The 26,131-nt window shown below is 39.1% G+C and overlaps 3 protein-coding genes and 2 long non-coding RNA genes across 28 annotated transcripts in view, besides 12 other annotated features; 2 read left to right on the top strand and 3 right to left on the bottom strand.

Annotated features, from left to right (window-relative positions):
• Positions 1-266: 266 nt before the first annotated feature.
• CG32819 (uncharacterized protein) lies at positions 267-3,482 on the bottom strand. 2 transcript variants are annotated; one of them, NM_167767.2, is made up of 5 exons: positions 3,094-3,482; positions 2,069-2,421; positions 1,358-1,945; positions 474-1,197; positions 267-403 (listed from the first exon to the last, which is right to left on the bottom strand). In NM_167767.2, exons 1-4 carry the CDS (start codon positions 3,418-3,420, stop codon positions 660-662), a joined length of 1,806 nt encoding a protein of 601 aa, NP_728444.1. In that variant the 5' UTR covers positions 3,421-3,482; the 3' UTR covers positions 267-403; positions 474-659. The 2 variants fall into 2 exon arrangements, with proteins under 2 accessions (NP_728444.1, NP_728445.1); NM_167768.3 differs by lacking the exon at positions 3,094-3,482 and having other exon boundaries at positions 2,069-2,653.
• A 436-nt stretch (positions 3,483-3,918) lies between these two features.
• CG32500 (uncharacterized protein) lies at positions 3,919-6,128 on the bottom strand. The gene is made up of 3 exons (NM_167770.3): positions 5,980-6,128; positions 5,664-5,920; positions 3,919-4,596 (listed from the first exon to the last, which is right to left on the bottom strand). The coding sequence occupies exons 1-3, from the start codon at positions 6,045-6,047 to the stop codon at positions 4,070-4,072; spliced, it is 852 nt and encodes a 283-aa protein (NP_728447.2). The 5' UTR covers positions 6,048-6,128; the 3' UTR covers positions 3,919-4,069.
• A 115-nt stretch (positions 6,129-6,243) lies between these two features.
• Positions 6,244-6,986: a mobile genetic element.
• Positions 6,987-7,173: 187 nt separating this feature from the next.
• On the bottom strand, positions 7,174-12,526 carry DIP1 (DISCO Interacting Protein 1). 8 transcript variants are annotated; one of them, NM_001169346.2, is made up of 5 exons: positions 12,352-12,526; positions 11,298-12,170; positions 10,739-11,132; positions 8,691-9,268; positions 7,174-8,630 (listed from the first exon to the last, which is right to left on the bottom strand). In NM_001169346.2, the coding sequence occupies exons 3-5, from the start codon at positions 11,097-11,099 to the stop codon at positions 8,433-8,435; spliced, it is 1,137 nt and encodes a 378-aa protein (NP_001162817.1). In that variant the 5' UTR covers positions 11,100-11,132; positions 11,298-12,170; positions 12,352-12,526; the 3' UTR covers positions 7,174-8,432. The 8 variants fall into 8 exon arrangements, with proteins under 8 accessions (NP_001162817.1, NP_728451.2, NP_728450.1 ...); NM_167774.3 differs by having other exon boundaries at positions 10,739-11,087; positions 11,222-12,170; NM_167773.3 differs by having other exon boundaries at positions 11,222-12,170.
• Positions 9,330-10,627: a mobile genetic element.
• A 759-nt stretch (positions 12,527-13,285) lies between the features above and the next one.
• Positions 13,286-13,811, top strand: lncRNA:CR44712 (long non-coding RNA:CR44712). The gene is made up of 2 exons (NR_123988.2): positions 13,286-13,429; positions 13,515-13,811. It is a non-coding gene; the product is annotated as a long non-coding RNA:CR44712 (long non-coding RNA).
• Positions 13,812-14,268: 457 nt separating this feature from the next.
• lncRNA:flam (flamenco) overlaps positions 14,269-26,131 on the top strand; it is a 158,841-nt gene continuing 146,978 nt past the window's right edge. For 2 of the 16 annotated variants that reach the window (NR_133535.1, NR_133536.1), the window contains exons 1-2: positions 14,269-14,700; positions 16,337-16,484. This is a non-coding gene — a long non-coding RNA (flamenco). Of the gene's footprint in view, positions 24,605-26,131 lie in introns of those variants that run through there. The other 14 variants (NR_167806.1, NR_167805.1, NR_133539.1 and 11 more) reach the window with 13 other exon arrangements.
• Positions 15,039-18,400: a mobile genetic element.
• Positions 15,392-16,369: a mobile genetic element.
• Positions 16,412-16,814: a mobile genetic element.
• Positions 18,700-18,917: a mobile genetic element.
• Positions 18,918-19,041: a mobile genetic element.
• Positions 19,519-20,093: a mobile genetic element.
• Positions 20,127-20,232: a mobile genetic element.
• Positions 22,114-22,363: a mobile genetic element.
• Positions 22,397-26,131: part of a mobile genetic element that runs on past the window's edge.
• Positions 23,621-26,131: part of a mobile genetic element that runs on past the window's edge.

Raw genomic sequence — 26,131 nt, forward strand, 5'->3', positions numbered from 1 at the left:
GGTTGCCAATGCTGTTCGATTTCGGTTTTTGGTGGGAAACCAGAATAGCCAACTAGCACGGACCCAAGCCCTGCTGCGTGCGATACACTGACAAAATTTCGTCGTGTTGATTCTGTTTCATTATGTGGATCCACTTCACCCAGGGAAATGCGCCGGTGTAATACTTTAGTGTAGCCGTTTTATTAAAAATAAATTTGCAATTGGGAAACATTGAACAAATACTCGCAAGTATGAACTCAATGTATCAAAATACACTTTACAATTTTATATTCAATACGTGTATTTATGTCTTCATTGTTTTAAAAATAAAGTAATTATTCCACTCGAGATTTAAAATAATTTTGCCTTTGGCGTGGAACTCTTGGTTGTCCACCGTGATTCCCATTAAAAGTAATCGATCTATCTGTAATATAATAAATTTAAAATTAATTTCTTATTCATGCTCCTAATAATTCCGAATAGGTAGTACACACTTATTGTTCCGTTTGAAAGTATGTATGTATGTCAGTAAAAACACAGTTATCCTGTGCTTCAGTGAGAGACTGAAGATTGGCTTTTGAAGTCGACACACACACAAAAGCCATGTCAGTAAAGCAGGTGGCGGAAAAAGCGAGTGGGAGTGCGGAGTCCAGAGACCGGCGTGCAGTTACGGATACGGATCAGTACTTGATCAGATTGCTGACCGGGAAGGAGCGCCGGAGACTCATGCACTTCTCTCGGTCGATGAACAGGGCATTGACTTTGTTGCGCAGATCCACCTCCAGGGTGCAGCGCGTCTTTAGTAGGCCCTGATGGGTGGCCTCCGCCTCCATCAGCTTGTGGTGCAGCGTCTCCACGGCACCCTGGATGTCCTGCACCTCCTGGACGAGGCGGTCCTGGGCGTGGTCCTTGCACAGCTCGACGCCCTCGCGGTGGGAGCGGGCCTCCAGCCGCGTCTGGGCCACTTTCAACGGCCCGGACTTGTCCTGGATGGCCTTCTGCAGGAGGAAGAGATGCTTCTCCATGTCGAACAGCTCCTGTTGGACCTTCTGAAGGTGCAGCTGCACCCGGTTCTTCGCCTCGGCCATCTCCTGCGAGCGGCGATCGAAGGCGTTGTTCGTGTTGCTCCAGAAGTCCCACACGGTGGTGGCCACCGAGTTGACCACACTCTGGGCATCGCTCCGCAGCTGGGAAAGCTTCGCGCGCTCCGCCTGGGAACTGTGGAAACAAGGGAAAGACTAGGGTAAAAGAATATCGATCTTGGATGCAATTATGATTATCTTTCGGCTCAATGAACTACTACTACTACTACTACTACTACTACTTTAAGGTAAATAATGGGTATTCGATAGGCGTGGCACATGACTAATATACTCACCGGCGGACGTGCTCGCTGCTGGCCTGCGCCCAGGACTCCTGGGTGCTGACCGAGGGATCGAACTTCTCGATGCCGCCGTAGTAGGTGATGCCGCGGCTGTGGTTGTTCAGCTGGTGGCACATGGAGTCGATGCCGAGCGAGGACTCCTTGTGCGACACATCGTCCTCGAGGAGATGCTGGGCGCCGCGGCAGTCGAGGGCCTGCTTCGAGATCTTCTCGTGCAGGCCGCCTAGCCGGTCACGGGAGTTCCTCAAGTTGTTGATCTCAACGAGGAGGGCCTTCTCCACGATGTCATGCACCTTCTCCGTGCCCTGGCGCGACTCTCGGTGAAAGAGGCACTCCTGGGCGATGTGCAGTGGTATCTCCAGGTCGAGAAGTGCCTTGCCGCACTGCCGCTGCAGCTCGTTGATGTCCGACATCTCGGCGATCAGCTTCTCCAGCTCCGCGTTCAGCTCGTTGCGCCAGAAGGTCAGGTCGGTGATGCGCTCGCCCAGCCTTCGGCCGGCGTCCCTCTGGCCCGAGGTGGCCTTCTCGTCCGTCTCCCGCATCAGACGCACTGCGTCATTCCGCATGCGCTCCGAGAGGTTGCTGAAAGACACGATGAATCATGCGGTTGCCCTCCTTGCAATAGTAGTATGGTACCAGGTACACATACATACATATCTGTCTCTTCAATAAGGAGCTCTGTGCTCCGCTAGAGAAGCCACTTACCGATTCATGTTCGACTCGGAGTACTTGGTCATGTTGTTGTTGTACCACTCGTTGCTGGTGTACCGCGTGTAGAGGGCAGCCCGGGCGGCGTGCTGTGGATTGCGATCGAACCCGGTGACCAAGTTGGGGAATATCATGCCGTCCGTCTTCATGCCCTTGGGCAGGAAGCACTGCTTGGTCAGCTGGTTGGTCACCGGCTGCTCGGGCATATGCTTCACCTGGATTAGCTCATAGGCCATAGCAGGGCGCCACGGGTGCTTCGTGGGCGTCTCGTAGGCGGCGCCAACTCTCGGCGGGATCGAAGGCCCCATGACGGGCTCCATGCAGGGCGGAGCGCCCGCCTGGCTCCATGGCTGCAATTGGGAATACATGACCGTGGTTGGCGGGATGGGCGATCCGCCGGATCCGGCTCCCAAACCAGCCCCATTGTGACTCATCGTGGTCGGAGGTTTCGGTATTGGTATCGGTTATAAGTCGAATCGTTGGGATAGTGAAGTACTAATAATTTGTGCCACTTGGAATTTGGACTGGGTGTTGGGAACAAACAAATGATTTCAAAAAGCACAGAGCACAGATACGTTCCCATTCGAGAAAGGGAGTAAACTAAACCAATCTCAGACTGGGACCGGGTGACAGGGCCCAGCGTCCAAAAGTGGCCTACTCCGATTGCTCACCGAATTTAAGACAAGTGGCATTGCAACAGAAATAAAGTTAGCTAGAATGCATAATGCGGCATGTGGCATAACTCCAGCTCGCTTAGAACAGCATATATAGAACAAAATAGGATCAAATGACATGGCTGATGCGATATCTAAAGTAAAGTGATAGTCCTCCATGCAGGAAGCAGGCATATAGATATGCACCTTCTGGGTGCCTACCTACATCTCAACCAGCTACATCTTGGCCAGGTGCTCCACAACTTTTCAGTGCTACTATGGTAGATGAATGCCAAGATACGAAACTACATACATACAATACATAGGTGCAATGGGTAATGGTAGTGGTGCAATGGTGGTTAGTGGTACATAGGACTCCATGAGGTTGCGGTGGTCCTTGCGCTCGTTGTACTCGTTCATGTCAGCGGTGGGCCACTTGTCCAGCAGGTTGTCCTTGACCAGGCGGTGATCGAAGATGCGGTTCTCGAGGTAGGAGTGCTTGTGGAACTTAAGCACCTCCTGACCCTTGAGCGGTGCCATGGTGCCGGCGAAATGCGAGTCCTTCTCGGGATTCGGAGCACCCACTATCGGTACACTGGATCGCAACAGCAGGTTCTTAAGCGTTTCTGGCGCCTTTTGCTGCGGATTCGGGTAGCGTTGGCTCAGATAGTGATCCTCGTTGGCCCAGCAGAGCATTTGTCGACGGACTCGATATATTACCACTTCTCTTCCTCGGAGATCCCTTTACTTTGGGTCTGTGGGGTCCTGCGGTTCTGGATAGAATGGTCCCAGCGCCAGTCCTCGGTGGCTTCTTCTCCGGCGGGCTTATTGATTAAACGGTAGCCTGGCAGCGGTATCGCCTGGTAATGGTTCCCTTCAACGAGTTGTAGAATCGATGGCAATGACACGGGTTATTGACCCACTTGCCAATGGGGGTCAGACTGGGCCGCAGGCTGCAGGCCCCTCTAAGTTAGTTTCTCAATTATTGACCTTGCTTGGTGCCGAATTAATTAGGCTGTTGGTTTTCAGTTGATTAGCATGTGGGCCTTATCCTTATCCAGCCCACATTTTCAATAGTATAGAATGAAAGCATTGAATATATGTTCTTAGTGAAACTTCAAATAATATAATACATTTTAATAGTTTAAACAAGTGTAAATTTCCTTTGTAACCCCACAGATCAAACTCGAACATGAGTTTCTGTACATCGGTTCATGCACTAACGGTTAAGCTTAAAGCCGTAGATTTATTTAAGTAATCAACTACATGTACGTTATGTATACAACTAACTATTGGTTTCACTAGCGAATTAGCAACGTAAGCAGGGAAATTAAAATGAGTCCCTCTAATGGGGACCGCCGCCACTGGGCTCCTGCTGCTTGAGCGTCTTGAGGTTCTTTTCGAAGCGCTCAAACTCGCTCTCGATCATCCTGTCCGCCTCGTCGAAGACCTGCTCAACGGACTCCACCTCCGGTATGTAGAATTGCAGCATGTTCTGCACTCCGTTCTTCAGCGTCACAATGGAGCTGGGACAGGAGGAGCAGGAGCCTTGCATCTTTAGCTTGACCACGCCGCCCTCGTAGCCCATGAAGACGATGTCGCCGCCGTCCTCCTGGACGGTGGGTCGGATGCGCGTGTCCAGCAGCTCCTTGATCATCATTACCGTCTCGTCGTCGTCCTCGAGGATCTCGGTGTCCGCATTGGGCTGGGCATCGTTGAGAACTGGTAAGCCGCTGGCAAAGAAGTCCATTATGACGGCAAACACCTCTGGCTTAATCAGGCTCCACTCGGCGCCCTCCTGCTTCGAGATGGTGACGAAGTCGGCGCCAAAGAACACGCCCTTAACGCCCTCCACGCGGAACAGCAATTTGGCTGCCAAATTATCCAGTGATAATGGAAAATAAAAGTAAATTTTACTAGGATTACATAATATCAGAAATGGGAAAGTTACAACGACCGCCAGTACGGATTATTAATCTTGTGGCTCTAACAAAAATTTTTGGTTTTCAAGAACATCTAACAATTCAGTATTATTTCCTCCAGATGTAGTGCTTCCACTTGTTGTGCTCATTAATTAGATAGAGACGCAAAACTTTGGAGGACCTACAAAAATGTGTTCACAAAACCCCTTTTTTTTATAGCGAATTGTTTTTTAAACCATTTTTATAACAAGTGAAAGAAAAAAATTATTGCACATATTGAAATATGCATTAAAAAAAAAACTAAAAGGATGCACCACTTCGAAAGGCTGGTTTAAAATCTGGAAAAATTAAATTGTGGTTATTTAGATACATATTTCTTTTACAATATTCATTATGGGTGGCAGTAGAAAAATCTCAATTCTGCGACTTTATGCTCATTAACCGTTACAGAAACACGTTGAGAATTTGTAAACAGCAAGGAACGTAATAAGTAAAACTTATTTTTTCATCATCAAATATAACGATATATATACATATATATATATATATATATACGGATATATATATATAGTGCTAGTAATGTAAATTGTATTTATATATATTGATTAATTTCTAAGTGAATTAGCTAGGTTACATTATTTTGCACCCTTTCATTCTTTTTCGAGAATGAATAGTATAAAAATGTCCCGTTTTTCCCTAAACCAAAACTAATTTAAATTAATGAAAGCTTCGTATTTTCAAATTTAAATTAGTTTGCTAAGAACACTGAAGAACGCCACTCATTCACCAGATCCACCTTAAGCTCTACCATTGCAGATATAGCGCTTTCTTCACAAACTATTGTATCTACGTTTTTTACTTTCGGCGTGGAAGCAACAAGTGCCTCGCTGCTAAAAATTAACCGCCTATTTTGGAGTCAACCAGGAAAACTGGACCTTTGGAGCAATGTGATCATTTCGGCGACCCGAGAACCGATTTATGGGATCCCCAGGGAGCCCCACGTGCATCCTTACTCACCCAAAGGACTGTTGTGGGCGGTGGTTCCGTTGGGGAAGTCGTACGTGTTCCCCTTTCCCAGGACGTCCACGCCGGGCAGGAACTTCAAGCTCTCCGGATTCGGAGTGTCCTGCGTCTGGATGAACATGCTCCTCCTGCACGCCACCGGCATCCGCAACTCTAGCAGCCCGCATCCCACTGAGTGACCACATCCCGATTCCTGGTGAGCCGGTATGCGATGGTTACGCGTGTTGGAGATGCCCTTAAAACTGCGCACCCTGAAGAACAGCGGCAATGGTTTACTCCGGTGGGCATCGGGTGATCTTGGATTACTTACAGTTGCCGCGACCCCAGGCGCGTGTTTCGCAGCGTATTTAGGGCGGCTTGGGACAGAAATTTCGACATATTGTTCGCTTTTGCGTTTGATAATGAAAACAAACGAAAAGACAGCAAACAGCTGCTGAAGGGTTGCCAATGCTGTTCGATTTCGGTTTTTGGTGGGAAACCAGAATAGCCAACTAGCACGGACCCAAGCCCTGCTGCGTGCGATACACTGACAAAATTTCGTCGTGTTGATTCTGTTTTATTATGTGAAACCTTATTAATTATAGTGTATACAAATGTACCGTGCAGAGATTATACTATCTTACGTGTAAGGAGTTCATGGGGATGTGTTCTCTTCAGACGTCGAAGGGAAATAGGGTCGACAAGATCATACGCCAACAAGTTTATTTGGTCTCCCAATGGGACAACTTTTAAGTCCCTTTCAATAACTCGGTTGCTCACATACCAGGGTAGCCCAGATGCATGTCGTGCCGCTCGCGATTGTATTACTCTAAGCCTATTGAGCTAAGTCATAGAGGCTGTTCCCCACACTTGGAGGGCGTAGGTCATAATATGGCTTTCAATAAGAGAACCTTAGTTGCCATATGGAGTTTGCTTGAGTGGAAAAGCCAGTCCAGTTTTTTCAGTTTCCAAGAGGATTTGGCTCTAACTGCCGTGATATGGGCTTTCCAACTCAGCGTCCGATCAAGGTGAACTCCGAGGTAGCAATCGGATGAGACATAGTCAATTGTATTTCCGTCGAAGAGAAGACCTAGGCAGGTTTGAGGTCGCAGGGTAAATGTGACACAGGCCGACTTAGTGCAGTTAATGGTTATGTTCCATTTGAAAGTCCATCGATCGATTGCATGCAGCCATTCCTGAACTGCATTGGAAGCGAATTGCAAGGATGAGGGCGACGCAAGCATGGTGTCATCAGTAGGTACGTGGCCAGGATCAGCTGAGCAGGGGACGACTCATCGGTGTTGTTGACGGGTGTTGCATGTCAGCAGTGTACAGGGTTTGTGAAACCACTTCGCGGATTTCACCCAGGGAAACGCGGCGGTACAATACTTCAGTGTATGTCGTTTTATTCAAAATAAATGTATAATTTAAAAGCTGTCTCAATCAAGAGCATTGGGCAACATTGGACAAATACTCACTCTCATCAAGTATGAGCACAAGAAATCAAAATGCACTTTACAATTTTATATTCAATACATGTACTTATGTCTTCATGTTTTTAAAAATCAAGTAATTATACCACCCATTTAGCTTAATCTAGTTTACGACAAAAATGTAATTCACTGGTAAGCATAATTAATATTTGATACCCAATCTGCCACTGAAATCCTCTTCTGTGGAAGCGTTTTCAAAAAAACCAAACCCACAGTGTGTCGCAAAATACACGGAAAAAATTAATCAGCATTACCAAGGAATCCTGCGTTTAGATTATTCGGATAATCTTATCGGCTCTTGCAGTTCAAAATTATTCGTTGTTGAAAACGGCTCCGGCCCACCTAAAAAATCATAAGTAAGAGCTGTCCCAAATACAAACTAAATTGGGAAATTCTTGTTTAATATGCCTCTTCACTTTGACAGAAAAGGAATTCTTAAAGTTGCGCCATTGACGTCAGGGTCGCAATCTTCTGATTGCTGTCCGTTAAGAGAGGCATAGGTGTGTTGTCGTCGGCAGTTGGAGTCTGCGGTTGGAGTTGGTGTCTTAAGTGGTGTCGCTTAAAGTTGCGCCATTGACGTCAGGGTCGCAATCTTCCGATTGCTGTCCGTTAAGAGAGGCATAGGTGTGTTGTCGTCGGCAGTTGGAGTCTGCGGTTGGAGTTGGTGTCTTAAGTGGTGTCGCTTAAAGTTGCGCCATTGACGTCAGGGTCGCAATCTTCCGATTGCTGTCCGTTAAGAGAGGCATAGGTGTGTTGTCGTCGGCAGTTGGAGTCTGCGGTTGGAGTTGGTGTCTTAAGTGGTGTCGCTTAAAGTTGCGCCATTGACGTCAGGGTCGCAATCTTCTGATTGCTGTCCGTTAAGAGAGGCATAGGTGTGTTGTCGTCGGCAGTTGGAGTCTGCGGTTGGAGTTGGTGTCTTAAGTGGTGTCGCTTAAAGTTGCGCAATTGACGTCAGGGTCGCAATCTTCCGATTGCTGTCCGTTAAGAGAGGCATAGGTGTGTTGTCGTCTGCAGTTGGAGTCTGCGGTTGGAGTTGGTGTCTTAAGTGGTGTCGCTTAAAGTTGCGCCATTGACGTCAGGGTCGCAATCTTCTGATTGCTGTCCGTTAAGAGAGGCATAGGTGTGTTGTCGTCTGCAGTTGGAGTCTGCGGTTGGAGTTGGTGTCTTAAGTGGTGTCGCTTAAAGTTGCGCAATTGACGTCAGGGTCGCAATCTTCTGATTGCTGTCCGTTAAGAGTGTCCGTTATGTGTGTTGTCGTCGGCAGTTGGAGTCTGCGGTTGGAGTTGGTGTCTTAAGTGGTGTCGCTGTAGGTGAAGTTGGTGCCGAACAGAGAGTTGCACACTTTCACGGCCACGTTGCGACGGGCGATTTTCTTTGATCTGCCGTTGGCGTGGAACTCCTGGTTGTCCACCATGATTCCCAGATGCTGCATGCCGTTGGTCTTGTCGCCAGATGACCCGTAGTCCACGTAGTTGAGTCCCGGACGCATCTGCAGAGGAATTGATTACTGACACTGTACATAGTAAGGTAGTAAGGTGGGCTGGCCTACAATGCAAAGAATGGTCGCCGGGTGCATGGTCTCCCAGCCAGAGGGTAGCTCGGTGCGCACTGGCGGCTTCTTTGGCTCCTTCGGCACGGGGGGAACTGGAGTTCCGGCATCCCCTCCCGCCTGTTGGGCAGCATTGGCCGAAGGGTGCATCTCGGGCACGACATAGCCCTCCCGTTCCCACTCCGCGAACAGCTTGTAGATGGCAAACGAGGCCAGATTCAACATGGGCAGATCATCATCCGGTGCATCGGCCTCATCCTCGTTGATATCCATTGGCTCCGAACCCATCTCCACCTGGTGAATACGGGGCGGCTTGGGGGTCATTTTTGCAATAATAAAATCGCGCCAAGCCTTCTCGCAGGCCGCGTTCTTGGCTGTCATTTTCGAGGTACCCTTGCCCTCGTACTGATTCGAGTTGACAGTGACAACGGCCGTGAATCCCCCGTCGGTATTGCTGTCGATGGTGAAATCGCTGATGGTCACGCCCTTCACCTCGTTGAGGGCCATCAGAGCGTTCTTGGGGAGCATGGACTTGCGCAGCTGGCGGTTCTGTCGCAACTTCTTGTCCCGAGTGCGTTCTACGATAGAGTTAATAGACATATATACAAGAATATATAAAAATGAAATTTGAAGTTGTAAGTACAGCTGTGTTCATAAAAATAGCAGTGCGAGGGAAACTAAGTAATACAAATTTTTCCATGTCCCTTTTCGGAATCGACTATTTGTTCCACTTGTTAGTGTAAAATGGAATGTGTAGATAGGAATAAAAAAAAAAGAAAATTCCCTTAGCTTTACATGCCATCCTTTTTTATTTTTTATTTTTCATTTTCATTCTTGAGTAAAATCACAACTTTTAGGCTGTTCATAAGAATAGCAGTGTCTGGTTTTGACCAACGTAAAGTCCCGAAATTATCAATATTTTCTAAAAAGTGAGTTCGGTTAAGTTAATTCGTATATTTAAAAGGGCAATAAATTAAAAAAAAAAATAAAAAAAAAATATATTTTAGTGGCTAAAGGACAGCACTGCTCCCAGGAGAAAAGAATGTTAATTCTTAAGCTAAAAAAGAAAGGAAAAACATATAAGGACATTCAAAAAACCATACCAAACGTAAAACCACAGATATAGAGGATCGACGCATAGTTCGTTAAAACAAAGTCTATTCTTTTGCATACTCTAGGGACATGAAGTCTGAGCTGAACTTGGGAATCAGTGACGTTGCAATTCGGAGACGACTACTTAATCAAAATTTAAGTGCGAAGAGCCCACGAAAGGTGCCCCTACTTAGCCAAAGGCATATTCAGACAAGGATAAACTTCGCTATGGGCTAGTTTTTTTTACAATGGTATGAGTCCATAAAATATGATTTTTGGTATTATAGACCAAAAGCGCATATGTAAATATTCTTAGTGATGTCTTACTGTCATATTCTTAATATAATATGCCCTTAAAATGGTCATTCCAAAAGGATAATAATCCGAAACGTAGAAGCAAATCGGCTAGGTTCACCCAAAATAGAATAGATGCCGAGGACAGCACCATCTTCCGATTTAAACTCGATTGAAACCCTGTGGGGGGACATTAAACAATATGTGTCGAAGAACTGCCCGACGCCTAAGGCTCAGATTTGACAAGTTGTGCAGGATGCATGGTCGAAATTCCCCCCAAGCGTTGCCAGGACCTAGTGGACACCATGCCGCATGGGTGTAAGGCTGTGCTAGCTAACAAAGGCTATCCAACCAAGTGTTATGCCGTAATTAACATATTAAAAAGAAAAAGAATTTCTGCCTATTATGTTGTTTTAATCTACACTTTTGAAACTATTGAAGGAATAAATGTGAAACATGTTTTGAATTGTTCAAAATTAAATACCTAATGATATTATAAAAAAAATGGACCAATAAAACTATAAAACATAGGAATTTTTTATCTTAAACTCGCAACACAACTGTAAGTAATTTCCGGTCTGCCCTTCCATAAGAAACCTAGTGCTTTGTGTGAGCGTGTGAAAATTCTGGGAAATCTGATCACCAAAGGTTTCCTCGCTTACCAGACGACTTCTTGCGCTTTTGGAAGATTTTTTTAAATGGGATCTTGCCCCCGATGCCGCTGGCACTGGTACTGGCACTGGTATTGTCCTCTATATTGTCGACGGACGGTTCATCGTTGACAGAGATCGGCTCCTCCTTGATGATAACTGGCATGGGCAGTTTGGAGGCAATGGCGTCCGCATCCGGATTATTCTGCTGGTCGGACGAGTTGGCCAGTTGAACGGGGGCAGGAGCCCCTGGCGACTGAACAGCCAAAAATGCGTCCTGTGGCGATTGAACAGCCACCGGGGAGGCCGATGTCGGATATAAAGCCACCGGAGAAGACTGCTGCTCCTGGACATTGGCGGCCTGCAACGGCATTTGGATCAAAGGCTTGACGGTGGCATTGGGATTCTGCGTTTGCGAAAGAGTTTCATTAGTCGATTAGTTAGCGAAGGCAACGGGTTCCGCCTGGCTCGCCAGGCTACCCTAGACAAAATCACTTGCAGCGGACTGGTCCAGTGGGTCGACAAAAAAGCGACTCGCTGGCCAACGGAAACCATCAAGTCGTCAAGTTACCCGGAACCGTCAGGGTGGTCGGCTGGTCTACTTAAAACCATAGTTCCGGAACTAGCCATGGCCATTCCTGCGACCCAAGTGCCCCGAAACGAAGCTCTGCACCAACGGAGCCAACTGCCCAGCGACTGTGGATCTCCGTTTATCGGATCCAGCCGAGGACTCCGGGACCAGGTAGTCTATGCTAATCTATGAAAATCAGGTGTACTGCACTATTAGGGTAACCAATGTCTCTTTAATTCAATGGGCATAAAAACCGCAAAGTCCGGTTAACAAATAAATTCAGTCTCATGGTGAGTTAACTTTTCGCTAATGTATTCTGTTTGCAGAGAGGTTCGAGAAAATCTAATTCTAATTCTAATAGAATTTTCTCCGATATGCAAAAATAGAGTAAAATAATTGACTATCGACCTATACGTTTCACAATTCTGTCTATTTTAGCATGAAACAATAGTTATGGGGATCCTTCGGTCATCGGCTGAGTTCATGGTCGCCGGCTCGTTTCGGGCACTTTCGGTGGAGTGAATGGGCATTGCTATCTGACCCAAAACTAATAATTTTAGTTACAGTTTCGGGTGAATGCATTTTCAGTAGCCATAAAAGTTAGCGATAACCGCAAGTCCAGCGTGAAACTATAGCAGTGCTGGCCATATCTAGTTGATCGAAAGCACGAACGGAGTGGAATGAGTGCAATGCAAATGGGTGGGTTACGAATGTAAGGGGAGAGGGGAAGGTGGTGGATGTCTGGGGGGTGCATTGTGAATGCTGGTGGAATTCGGACAACGGTCTGCACTTTCGATTAACCCGCTTTTAGTGGCTATTGCAAATGAGTTCACAATTGTGGTGAATTGTGAATGAACACTTTCACTTTGTGCGCTGCAAATTATAGAAATAAAAACGAAAACTTTGTTATTTCACAAATCAAATATGGATGATTCCAACAATGGTTTTTGTTTTCGTGATGCATTTTCACTCGGAATACATATCTTCGTGACGTCACAGGGAATTCTTAACTCACACTCCTGCACACACTTGCAAAAAAAATTAAGATTCTTACGTAAATGCCTCCAAAGACAAATGGCTTGTTGTTTCCAGCAAATGCACGACGATTTCGCTTCATCTTGATTTTTTTTGTAATTTAATTTTTCACTTTTGTAATTCGCTTTTTCGCTTTTGTAATTTAATTTTTCACTGCTCAGGTCACAGAAAGAATCGTACTGCACTGAAGTAAAAAACTTAAGTAGGGATGTCAAAATATATGTAAATATATCGATATTTTTCACATATTTCGAAAATCGTTTTTAGTATTAAATATATTATAGACATTTCACACTGGCCATAGTAATATAAGCAAAGTGATGGAAAGACGGCGGAAAAAAAAGAGCAGACCAAAGATTTTATTGTGAAATAATTAAAAGCATGCTAAAAATAGCACGACGATGCTCTTTGGAAGTGCTTAAAAGTTATTGCGAAAATTTAGAATTGAAACAGTACTTCTGTATATCGCGAGAATATTATAGCTGTTAAATTGTGTGCATGGTAATTCCCTACATTTTTGTTTGACTGACTGACATTCAAATGTATTAAGAAAATAGTATAGAACTCGAACCATAAGCGCATGACTTTTCATGACTTGCAAACACAATTTGCCTGTCTGCAGCGTGGGCAAAATCTATAACGTCAACAAAAAACAGGAAATGTTTTCACACTGTGTTAACAAAAGTTTTGCGTTTCCTCAACTACAGCAATAGGAAAGTATGCGACTTTGTAAAAATGAACACCAAATCAACTGAATTAACTATCTACATTGGGATTAATAGGTGTGTTTTTCATATTATGCATATATTAAAAAAATACTAATGCTCAAAGTAAGGTAAGATACCTGTTACTTAGATAGTGGGAGTGCGACGGAAAATTTTCGACATTATTTTTGCATATCTATAGAAAGTTGCAAGACAAAAATTTTATTTAAAAAAATGAATATTTTTCAAAAGTGTGGGAATGACAGTTTTGGATAAACGAAAAATAGAATAGGTGTTCACACTGTGTTCACAAGAGTTTTGCGTTTCCTCAACCACATCAATAGGAATGCAAGCGAACTTATGAAAATTAACTATCTGTGTTGGGATTAATAGGTCAGTTTATCATATTTTGCAAATATATTTGCTATATATTTATATATTAATCGAGGTTTTTATTCTTTTACGAATATTTAAGCAGTGTCAAACTGCGCTGCATAGGCATACAGGCATAGTCCCTTAAGGTTCGCGAGGTTTCAAAGGTCACTGATTGGGCAGACGGAAAAAAGAATATGGGACAGCTCGACTCGTCTTGTGATCCTGGACTTACAGGGAACTCAATACACACATATACCAACCCACTTGCAGAAAATCAAAATCAAAATCAGAGTACGACTTACCGCGTATTTTGTAACTTTTATATTGTAATTGTAATTTAATGTTTCGCTGCTTAAGTCACAAAACTATTGACGAAAACAAATCAGGATCAAATAAAAACCACAAGGTAACCATATTTCTATGTTTAAATTGGAATATCTGAAATAAAGTGGTCCAATATTTTTAACTGAGGTCCACCCAAATAAAACGCCAAATAAAATACCTAATACTGTCGCAAAAGTTTTCTTCACTGCGGTACAAGAGCATGACCGAAATCAATATACGGTGTCCACGAATAGGAAAATCGTACACTGACAATAATCTAGTGTCAAATTTGTATAGCACCTATTAAAACAACGTTCTCAACGAGAAAACTTAAAGATAACATCTTAAATATAATTGTTTAGTCGCGTTTCCACATATGCACATACGCACATGTGCCAGTTTGAATTTGAAAATGAAATATGTAGAAACCAATTTTTAAACAAAAAGACATGAAAATACATGAATTTTGTTTTGTGTATATCAGAAGACTTGATTTGTGGGTTCCTTTCGTGAGTCTTCTTTTGATTTCTCTCAGTTGCTTTATGACGCCGGGCGCGTGCGCATTTAAAACAATTCTCGAAAGAAATGTTCACAAATTAGTTTAAATTCGAAAACGTTTCGGTATGGACGCAAGAAAAAGGAATTCTAAGAAATAGAAATTCTAAGCGAAACAACAACGAAAAAGGAAAATAATTTAAATAGGGATAATAATATACAAAAACATAACAACAAAAACACAACGGTATTAAGGAATCTGTTTCAGAATTTCAGTGAGTTAAATCTGTTAAAAAGTTCTGCGGTTAATTTGTTTGTTTCTTTAACAAAAAACGTAATCTAATATTTTAATTATTATCATCAGCTCAGCAGCAGTGTAGAATATATTGGCCTAAAATACTAGATATTTTATGTTAATATATTAAATTCGAGTGACTTACGTCACCCAAGATTTTGTACATTTTCAAGCGGTAAGTGTTAAGTCAGCGCGTTCGTATTTATGGGACATTGGAGATTTGTACATGGATGCTAGTGGGGGAACGGCTATTAAAATTTCGCTGACTGGTTGGGTGTCAAGTTCGCAAGACTGAAGTTTCGATGACTAAGGGTATCCTCCTACTGTTTTGGAATTGTTTATGCTGGATTGTATTTTATGTTAATGTGTGGAATTTGGTTGGGTCACTTTTCTCGATGTGGTTCGATTGAAGTTTTCAACCTAGTTTTAGTAATTGTAGTTTCATATAGAATAGGCAGGCTATAACTTTATATTGTTTCGAGAAATGCGGAAATATTTATTAGTTAGTATTAGGATTCGTTAAAAAGTATGTAACAGGCAGAAGGAATCGTTTCAGACTATATAAAGTATATGTATATAATAAACTTTTTTGGTAATTGATTAAATTAAAAAATATATATTTTTCTTTTTATAATCTTTATTTGATTAGTTTTTACCAGAGGTCAGTATTCTTTCGGCTCAGCAAACCTTTTTCGGAGGATTAACATAATCCTTTTAAGTTCTACTTAGCTTTATATTTCAAGCTTATCGGATCATTAGGCTAGTTACCGTTAAGCGGTTGGTGTCTTAGGAGAATGTTATTTATGAAGCTTCTGAAGAGTGAAGCTTTCCAAAAGATCGGCTTTAGCTTTTTATATGATGAGAGAATATGTCACTTCCCCACCTTTTAGATATTAGCTTGTCATCAAGCGATTATTTCTGGATACAATTGTGGTACGTGATTTTCAATTTCAACTACATACATATGTATTTCTGTTTTTGATTCTGTTCCTTTTTCAATATTTTTGTTAGCAGTTTTACTTGGTTTTAGGTAAAAGATAATAATTTTGTGTGGCGTTTTACATTTCATATAAAAGTAAGATATGTAAATTAAAACTAAAAAACATATGAAGATTATTAGTATGTTTCTGTAAATTGTTTTATTCTTATTGTTTAACATTTCTGTGCAACATTGGTTCGACTAAGGTTACATTTTGTTCAGTTAATATTACATTTGTTTATTGTTGAATACTATTAGATATTGTAATTTGTTTTAATTCTGCTGCGCAGTTAGATATTTTTAAAATTGTATTATTTTCAATATAAGTCTATTGACCGTTACAATTGTAATAAAGTCCAGGTTATAAGTATATTTATTTGGTTTAATGTATTGAATATAGGAGTATTTACGATATTTTTGAAAAGTACAAGTTGGGGTTTCGTGTTTTGCTATCTATGCAATGGTCTTTGGCAATTTTCTTTGTTAGTGTATTAAGAGCATAGTTGTAATGTGAGTAGAATTTTCCTTTAATATTTTACTTAATAATTTGGCAATTATTGTCGGGGTAAGGTTCAATTATGTAAGTTCAATTGTATTCATAGAAATGTGGGACATTAGGAATATTTCATTAGTAGCTACGTTATACCAAGCGGAAGTTTTTATATTTATCAGATTTTTGTAACTAACGTTGCCAATATTGTCGTGTTTTAGTAGTTTGGGATTAATGATTCCTAGTCGTGTAAGTTGTGAACCCATTTCAATGTCCTCAATATATTCGGTAAAATGTTCAATGTGAAATATTAATAGATTAATTTTTGTTCTTTTTTTTCAGAGCATTGGACTGGGTGTTAATTATTTCTATGCCGGTTTGCTGCAAGTATTTGTTGTCATTGATCAATTAGCTTCCTAGCTTTCAAGCGAACGGTCGTGTTTTTTTTTTGCGCTCCGATTCCTATTTTGTGTTTGTCAAACCAGCCAAGGTATTTAATAATTTAAATTTAAATTTTTTAATTTAATAATTTTCTTTCATTATTATACATACATGTACATATGTACATATATGGTCAACATAATTATTAAAGGTGATTCGCAGTGCTGTTTGGAGTTGTTTTTGTATGTACATAAACTGCACTGTGCACCTATTCTCTCGCTCCCACTCTTTCGCTCTCCCACACAAAATCTAAAATTTCTGACTGCTCTCTTGCGGTTCTTTTAACAGCTCGCTTAAATGTTTTGATCTTGTGTGTTTTGCACAGTGGTCTGATTTTAGACAAACATGGAAACAATAAATGTTGTCTGCTTGTATAAAATTTTCTTCATTTGTGTTTCTTTATTTTCTCTATTGTTCTTAGTATTGATAGTTCATTTACGGTTTTGTGAAGGCGTTCTATGTCTGCTATTGCTGTTTTACTTGTGGTAATATCTATTTGTATGTCTTGGTTGTTAAGCCAAATTTTTAAATAAGTGCTTAAAAACCGCTTTAATTTTCTGTGGTTATCCATGTCATTGAAAATTCTAGTAAGGGCTCGTTTTGCCTCTAACCAATCTGTTAGTTTTAATACTGTTTGTTTTAATAAGTAAAGCAAATTTAGAATATATGTATGTCTATACAAGATTAATACTGTTCGTTGTCAATTGCACAAAAGTCAATGACGTCAATTTCTCGTGGGTTATTTGTTTCTGGAGTTATTTCGAAAACTAGATTTGTTGGTCTATGTTCTGTCTTTGCAAGGTTACAGATTTCGCAATAATTAATAATGTTTGAATTAGTTTATTGTAATCGGGAAAATAAAGAATTTCTTTAAATAATCTTATCATTTTTTCAATACCATGGTTTAACAATTAGAATTTTTAGTCATTATGGTTTTTTTAAATTCAGGATAATTTTTTATGTTTTTTAACTTTATGATACTTTTTAGAATTTTCACGTTACTATGTGGGTTAATGGTTTCTCTAAAAAGTCTTTATCGTTTTCCAGGTAAATAGCACTGTTATTATTTAAGAAGTGATATCCGAGGATATCTGTTGCCTTTGACAGGGTCATGTCAGTGTATTTAATGGTCAGTTTTGTTTTTGAAAAGTATTTCGTTGTCTCTACTTGCTCTACGGTATCTTTAATAAGTTCAATTGGTCTTGCAAAATAGTTTATTGGTTTTTCTGTAATTTCAATGTAGGTTTCGTTGCTTTCTGTGTTTCGATGAACTGTGTATTGTTGCTGCTGTTGCAATATTCTCTTCTTTGACGCGAGATAAAGCGTCTGCTACATGATATAGTTTACCTTCTAAATATTTGATTTTCAAATTATATTCACTAAGTCTAATTCGCCAACGTTGTTGTTTCATGTTAGGTTCTTTAATATTATTTAGCCAAACGAGGGGTTTGTGATCGATCAAAATCTGAAAGGCGGCACCCTTTAGATATGTAGGGAAATATTTGGTTTCCCAAACGATTGCCAGTAGTTTTTTTTTGAAGAACTTTTCTTTGGCGAAATTGCTAGCGTCAGTAGTGACTCGAAATGGTTGGTTTGAAATTAGGGCAACTCAAAATTGGGTCCTTCATTATGAGTGTTTTCAATTTTTCAAATGATTTATTGTATCGTTCTTTTCTTGTGTTTATTTTAGCTCCTTTTTTGTCAGCGGTTTTGCAATCTTTGCAAAATCTGGAATGAACTTACGGTAATATCCGCATAAGTATAAAAAATATTTGATTTCTGTTGATGTCTTTGGGAGAGGAAATTTTTCGATTGCTTTAACTTTCTCTTTATTAGGTCGTATGCCTTCTGGACCTATAATATGACCTAAGAAATTTGTTTGCTTTTTTAAAAATTCGAATTCACACTAGCTGAGTAACGGGTATCTGAAAGTCGATGAACTCGACTATAGCATTCTCCGTTTTGTTTCATTTTTATTTTATATATTTTGCATGTTTAATTTGTAAAAATGAACAAATATGTGTTTTTCAGATTTCAGATTACCATTTGGCTATGAGGATCAGACAGTTTTAGTTAACTACTCCTAAAAAAATATCAGAGGACAATTATCTGAGGAATGAATCGCTTTGAAGTAGTACACTTTGAAACTACATTTATTCATTTTGTGTAGCTTGTCTGTGGGCTAAAATATATTTCGGCTAAAAAGTAGGCAATACTACTTTTATCAGTTGACCCAAGACTTTGGTATTTCACCATTTGTTTTTTTTTCTTTTTTTAAATAATTTATTAAACGAAATTATTTAACGGACTAGCGTACTATTGCCCTTTTTAGACAACCTAATCTAATCGGTATCAATTTAAACGATTCTTAATATCTAAGTTTTTTACAAAGATTATATGAATTTGAGTATTAAAGAAATTGAATGTTTAGGCAATAATATTTAGAAGATTATTATTAAGTAGTATTTATGACAAGTCCCGGGGGGTATTTATATGGTTTTTTAATAGATAGGGTCTTCGTATTTTGTATGAATAGAATATTTAATAGTACTTGTGGAAGTAAAATTTTCACCATCTTTGTACTGAATATCACTGTATTCAAGGAAAACGTGGGAAAGTTGTTTCCCTTTTTGCTGTATTTAGAAGTTCTAATCTGAATACGTTAAATTCTCTGAACTCGCCGTCTAAGGCGTAGTTAGAGGATGTTACTAGAAGGATGTCTTTTAAGTAAGGGGTAATAAGAGGGTTTTCCTCAGATTTAGAAGTCTTGGGACACTCATAGGTAGTCTTGAACTCTTCTGGGTTAGACGACCTGGGGCACTCATTGGAGACCTTTGAATCATCTGGTTTTAAGTGGGGCTTCCGCTTAATTTTCTGGAGGGTTTCCTCCTTTTTCTGTGTATGTAGAGGGGTTTCCTCTGAATTAGATAATCCGGGGCACTCATTGGTGGCCTTGGACTCATCTGTTTGGATGGTCGTACCACCTTTTGAATGTATAGCTATTTATAGTAACAGTGTGTGTTGAATAACTTTAGTCATGCTGGAAGCTTGCCAGAGTTGGTAGGGTCCTAGATATCATTGTGATTTTTTAGACTCTCGAATGCATCTCTCTGCAAGTCACCGAACTTAATAGGAGTCTTCTTAGACATGTGCTTGCTGATAGAGCCATTTTCTTCTATTAGAAAGCTTGTCAAACGAAACAACGGTAATAACTGGCTAAACCCAAAAATGATCTTAGCTCATACAGATTTGTAGGCTCTGGGTATTCCTTTTATGGCCTTTACTTTTTCTGTGTCGGTTTTTGCACCTCCATTGGTGACAATAAATCCGAGATATTCAACGCTTTGCTTAAAAAAGTGCATCTTCTCGTTGAATACCTTCATGTTGGCATCACACAGGCTTTTTAAAACGCAATCTATGTGCGTAACATGGTCGTTTTCATTTTCAGTATATAGGTATATCTGGTGGTAGCCGGACTTTAAATCTAACGTTGTAACGTTCTTGGCTTTTCCTAAGTTTGCCAGTATTATGGGAATATTCGTCATTGGGTACTTTTCAGCGATGTTTTTTGCGTTAAGTTTCCTAAAGTCTATAATCAAACGAATATTTTTGTTCCCCTGCTCATCATGGTCTTTTTTGTCCACAACCCATGTTGGATCACTTTTAAACAATTTTAAATTTTATTCGCCAGTATTTATCGATATTCCAGAAAAATGATGAAATTTCGAGATCGCATTCACACTAGCTGAGTAACGGATATCTGATAGTCGGGGAACTCGACTATCGCATTCTCTCTTGTTTTCCATAGATGTCCCTATCTGCAATTGGATTCTCCTTTCTCAGGATGCACTTAAGTTTTTTTTGTTCCATTTTAAAAAAGGATAGGTCTGCAGTTAACGACTGAGGATTTCCTAGCCATTTGATGAAATTAATGTTCCTTTTTAAAATATCTGAATTTATTTTTATTAAATTGCATTCCTTTGAGCAATTACTCTATATTTGTGTACATGATATATATATATATCCTTTTCCCATTTAATTTTACCTACCTTTTAATAAATACTTTAATAAGTCATAATATGTGCGTAAGCATACTAACCAGATAAAAAACAAAAAAAAGTCCGCAGTATACATAACTGTTTATCAATTCAAGAAAGCAAAAAAGATTATTTCGAATAAATATGGTTGGCATTTTATATTCGAAAAACTTTAACGCAAGCCCCAAGTTTTAATGGAGCTTTTCGACAAATACAAGAATTTGAGATTTGCAATTGCAATCTAGGGAAAAATGATTATTTCGAAAAAATATGGGTCTTTATATTCGAACAACTTTAACCCAAGCCCCAAATTTTAATGAAGCTTATCGACAAATACAATAATTTGAGATTTGCGATTGCAATCTAGGGAAAAAAGATTATTTCGAAAAAATATGGTTGGCTCTTAATATTCGAAAAACTGTAACCCAAGCCCAAAGTTTTAATGGAGCTTATCGACAAATACAAGAATTTGAGATTTGCGATTGCAATCTAGGGAAAAAAGATTATTTCGAAAAAATATGGTTGGCTCTTAATATTCGAAAAACTTTAACGCAAGCCCCAAGTTTTAATGGAGCGTTTTGTTCCTTCGAAAACGCAGTCTAAAGTTCGCTTAGCGACGAATACAAGAATTTGAGATTTGCGATTGCAATCTAGGGAAAATGTTACCCGTTAAACTAACAAATGAAAAAGAAATTATAATACAGTGTTAACGCTAAGCTTGCGGTGCGTATCCATATTTGCGAAGTATGTTATTATTTGTGGCACATTAGAGTATTTATTGAAACGTAAGGTAGCAATGCTAACTATTAGCTATGCTTTATTAATTTTTAACTTAACTTTTTTTGTAACTTGTTAAAGGAATACAATTTCTTGTGGTAAAAATTGGTAATAAATTGGCCCGAGTTCTCTCGGATAGAACTCTTCCCTATTTTTAGTTAATTAATCATTTCCCTACAAGCTGTATGACCAAACCATTACAGGAAAATCCCATTTTCCTCTCAGCAGAATCCATTTGTTAAATGAACAATAGTTTGTACCTAGCCTACAGGTTCAACCTTAAAATCAAAATAATAAATAAACTAAATTTATTTGCTGTATTGATCAAAGTATACTTTTTTTTTTGTATTTTTGCATTCAAACTAAAAATCGGGATTCGTGACAATAATATTCATTCGTTAATATTTCAAAGCTCTGTTTAAGCTTATTGAAAGTCCTGCCCAGTCCAGTCAAGCGGGTATGGCCAAAGAAATGCTGTTGATTTTAGTTTCCCGCGAATATATAAATATGCACGCTCAGGAAGGGATTTCAGAGGCTCAGTTTTTAAAGAGAAATTAATGATAAACAAAAAATTAACTTACTTTTGAAGTATATGCCTTTGGTACACGAGAAAAATTTTTCAAGAGCATGGCAAAAAGTTTGATGGGAGTGGGATGGATAGACGACATGTTTTTAACAAAAAAATTGTATCCATTATGTATTTTAACAGAAATGGGAATTATAAACGTATGCTCAGTCCAGTGAAGTCTGAATAGAGTTAGGCAAACGGGTAGATTGCGAAAACTAAATACGAGTTGTGAGAACGCGCGCGACTTTGGTCCTGTGTCCAGGAAATAGATCCAGTTTGGTCCAGAGGGCAAGCTAGAAGGTTTTTGGACCATATAAAGTAAATATATTCTTGATCAGGATCAATAGACGAGTCGATCTAGCAATGTCCGTCTGTCCGTATGAACGTCGAGATCTCAGGAACTATAAAAGCTAGAAGGTTAAGATTCACCATACAGATTATAGAGACAAACCACAAACCGCACAGAACTGCCACGCCCACAATTTCGATAGATGTGTTGATATTTTTTCACATATTTATTAGTCTTGTAAATATCTATCGATTTCCCATGCCCACTTTATGGTCGAGTTGCGTATATGTTGTAATAAGTAATAAGTAATAGCTCAGTGTAATAGATATTGAATAGCTCAGAGCGTCTGTTCCGTTTGAATCGTTTTATTTGAATGAATTCCTATGTTGCTGTCTTTGGGTACAGCTACCCGTACATGGTGTTCTTACATATTGTACATATTGTATATACATATACATGTGTATGCAGAAGGCATACATCTGTTATGTATGGCTTGACCACTTGAGCTGCTAAGTGCATGCTCAGCATTCTCACGCTCCGCGATCGGCTTATGTATAAGCATTAGATCGTATTTCATTGGCTGGAGTGTTTATGTAAGTGCATGTGGTCTTTGATGTGAATTATGTTTATTTGTGTTTGCAACAAAGTGTCACAATGTATGTACGTTACTTATATATATGTAGAGTAGAGTTATAGTGAGGGTAGATACACTACACCTCCCTTTTTAGAGAAATGACGTAATATATGTAGTCATTTAATTAATTAAAACATTTTTTTTCTTATATTATTTCTTATTTATCCTTTCTATTAGAAAAAGTTTGGTCTCAGAATAATTTGTGTAAAAGAATTTTTTTTTTTTATATTTTTTTTTTTTTGTTGTTTATAATTACGTTATGCTTCTATTTTTAACTTTCTTAGACAAAAACTTATTAAATTTTTTTTTTTTTTTTGGTTGATCAGACCTTTTTTTTTTTTTTTTTTTTTTTTAGTTATTTATTTTGTATAAAACGTTTCATTAATTATATATTTTTAACCTATCCTTATGAACTTTCTGTTCTTTGTTCTTTTTATTCCTAATTACTATGTTATTGTTTTCTTCGATTCTAATTACTTCGAATGGCCCTAGATACGTTGGTTCTAGTTTGTGACCTGTTTCGTTTCTTATTAAAACGTTATCTCCTACTTTTAGTTTAAAATCGCTAACTTTGTTATCATAACTGGTTTTCTGTTTTACTTTATTACTTTCTAATAATATGCGTGCTCTTTTATACGCGTTTTCTAGTCTAAATTTAACTTCTTTAGCGTAATCATCTATGTTATATATAGGGTCTATATTATCTATGTTACTAAATTGTTTTGCTAAATTACTAGTCTTACCAAATACTAGTTCATATGGACAGTAATTATGCGTTACGGATGGTGTAGTGTAATGATGAACTGCTTGTCACGATAACTAGTCGTCATAGTTTATGCTAAGCTATGCTATGCTCTCGATTCGTTAACATTTACACTTGTGTAATGATGAACTCCAATTAAGAACACAAGTCCGTTTTAAGTTTAAGGCAGCCGTCGGGCTGACATATATTTATTCAATTTCTTCTTTTGATTTTAGAGTAGGCAGAAATGGTTCTGTCAGCTCAACGTCTACAGAGTCTCTCCGATTTTTCAGTTTTTGAATATATTTGGACTTAGGCTAATCCGCGTAGCTGCGCTGCCGGGTACGCCAGCAGCGGAGCGGCGTTCTTATGTATATCTTATATATCTAGGCTTATCGGGAGAGCGAGATATGTATGTACGTATGTAATATGTATTTGGTCGGCGTGTGAATGCTGACCATGCACTTATACTTTGTGGCCTTCGAGTGGGTGATCATGTTACATCCGCCCTGGCCTAACTGCGTGCATAAACATAAACATAAACATAGCAACAAAGTGCTGCCATAAGTTAATATGCTATTTTATTTAATTGTTCTTAATATTGCATAGGCACATACTACATCTCCCTCCTTTTGAAAAATAACGTAACCTAGTGAAGTTATTTTGATTATTAAATGCAAATTATTTTATTTTTATTTTTATTTTGTTTGTGTTTTTGTTTGAACAACAATAGTTGATTTTATAATGCAAAGATAAAAATATACGTAGTGTATGGAAAATTTGTATAAATGATTAAGGAAAATATAAGTTTAAATTCAATCATGAATGAAATTTCTTTAATCTATCTTTATGAACTATTTGTTTTTTGTTTTTATTAGTAAGTAGCGTAATATTGTTATTATCTCCTATGCTTTCTATCTTATAGGGCCCCGTATATTTAAAGTCTAATTTATGACCTACCTCATTTCTTAGTAAAACTTTATCTCCTACTTCTAATTCTATGTCTTTTACTTTTAAGTCATAATTTTCTTTATTTTTTTCTTTGTGTGCTTCAAGAAGTTTTCTTGCTCGAGCATATGCTACCTCTAACCTATATTTACTCTCCTTAGCGTAATCATCTATGTTATATATTGGTTCTATGCTATGTAGTTTATTAAAATGTTTTGGTAAATTACTTGTTCTACCGAAAACTAATTCATATGGACAATAATTATGTACCATAGATTGGGTCGTGTTGAAGCAGTATACGAAATATTGAAGCCATACGTCCCAATCGGTTTTGTCCGTCGATATGTAGGATCGTATATACTCGTTTAAAGTTCTATGACTTCTTTCTACTACTCCAACTGTCTGGTGGTGATGAGCTGTTGATGTTATATTTTTTATTTTCAAATATTTACACAGGTCAGTAATTATTGAATTCTTATACTCTGTTCCCATGTCCGTTATGAACGTCTTCATTGGACCGTACTTTAGAATAAAAGATTCAAATATAGCTTTTGCGACTGTTTTTGCGCTTTTATTTGCTATTGGTATGGCAACTAAGTACTTGGTTAAATCACATATGAGAGTGACTGCGTACTCGTTACCATTTTCTGACTTGGGTAGTGGACCAATTGTGTCCACAACAACTCTATCGAAAGCATGTTCTGGTGTTTCAGTTATCGTCATTGGAGTCTTTGTGTGCTTTGTTGTTTTTGCTTTTTGGCATTTTTGACATTTTCTTACGTACTCTTTTATGTATTTACTCATATTTTTCCAGTAATAATGTCTTTTGACCTTGGCCAAGGTTTTTGTAATGCCTGTATGCCCTCCTTGTATTGGATCATCATGTAATGTAGACAATATAGCTTCTTTTTCTTTTTCATTATTTATTTGGGTCACCGGGTTAAGTAGCGCTACTTTTAAATTCTTTAATATTTTATTGCCCATATTTTTAAATTTATCTATTGAAACGTGTTCAAAGATTTTTTTCCACGGTGCCATTTTGATTTGGCTGATATCATATATACCGGCCTGCAATTCAAGCCTTTGGAGAAATTGATCTAAATCAAGAATTCCATTAGTATAAAGATCACCAACATCATATCTTGCAATAATTTTCTTTCCATGTTTAAATAAACATATCGAGTCATTCAATTGCAATGTCACTACTTTTCGTACCTCGTCATTTGTTATGACTTCGTATACGTTGGGCTCTGAAGCTATTTCTTTGGTTTGCTTTTGCAAATCCAATTGTTCTTTTCCTGCGCAGGATTTTTGTCTACTTTGAAATCTTGTAGTGACTTTTAATATATTTCCAGTTATATCTTTTAGCTCTTTGATGGTTATTCTTGATAACGCATCTGCTACATGATTGTCCTTGCCCTTTAGATACTCTACTGTAAAATTATATTCCTCTAGTTCAAGCCTTATTCTAGTTAATTTAGAGCTGGGGTTCACCATCGAGAATAAATATGTCAATGGTCTATGGTCTGTTTTCACAGTGAAATGTTTTCCGTAAATGTATGGTCTGAAATGTATTATTGCCCAATGAATTGCTGCTAACTCTTGTTCTGTTGTACTCTTATTGCTTTCACCTTTCGTAAAAGCTCTGGATGCATAAGCAACTGGGAGTTGGTGGCCATTATGGTTTTGAGTTAAAACTGC

This window comes from Drosophila melanogaster, chromosome X (genome assembly GCF_000001215.4).
Source record: "Drosophila melanogaster chromosome X".
NCBI lineage: Eukaryota > Metazoa > Arthropoda > Insecta > Diptera > Drosophilidae > Drosophila > Drosophila melanogaster.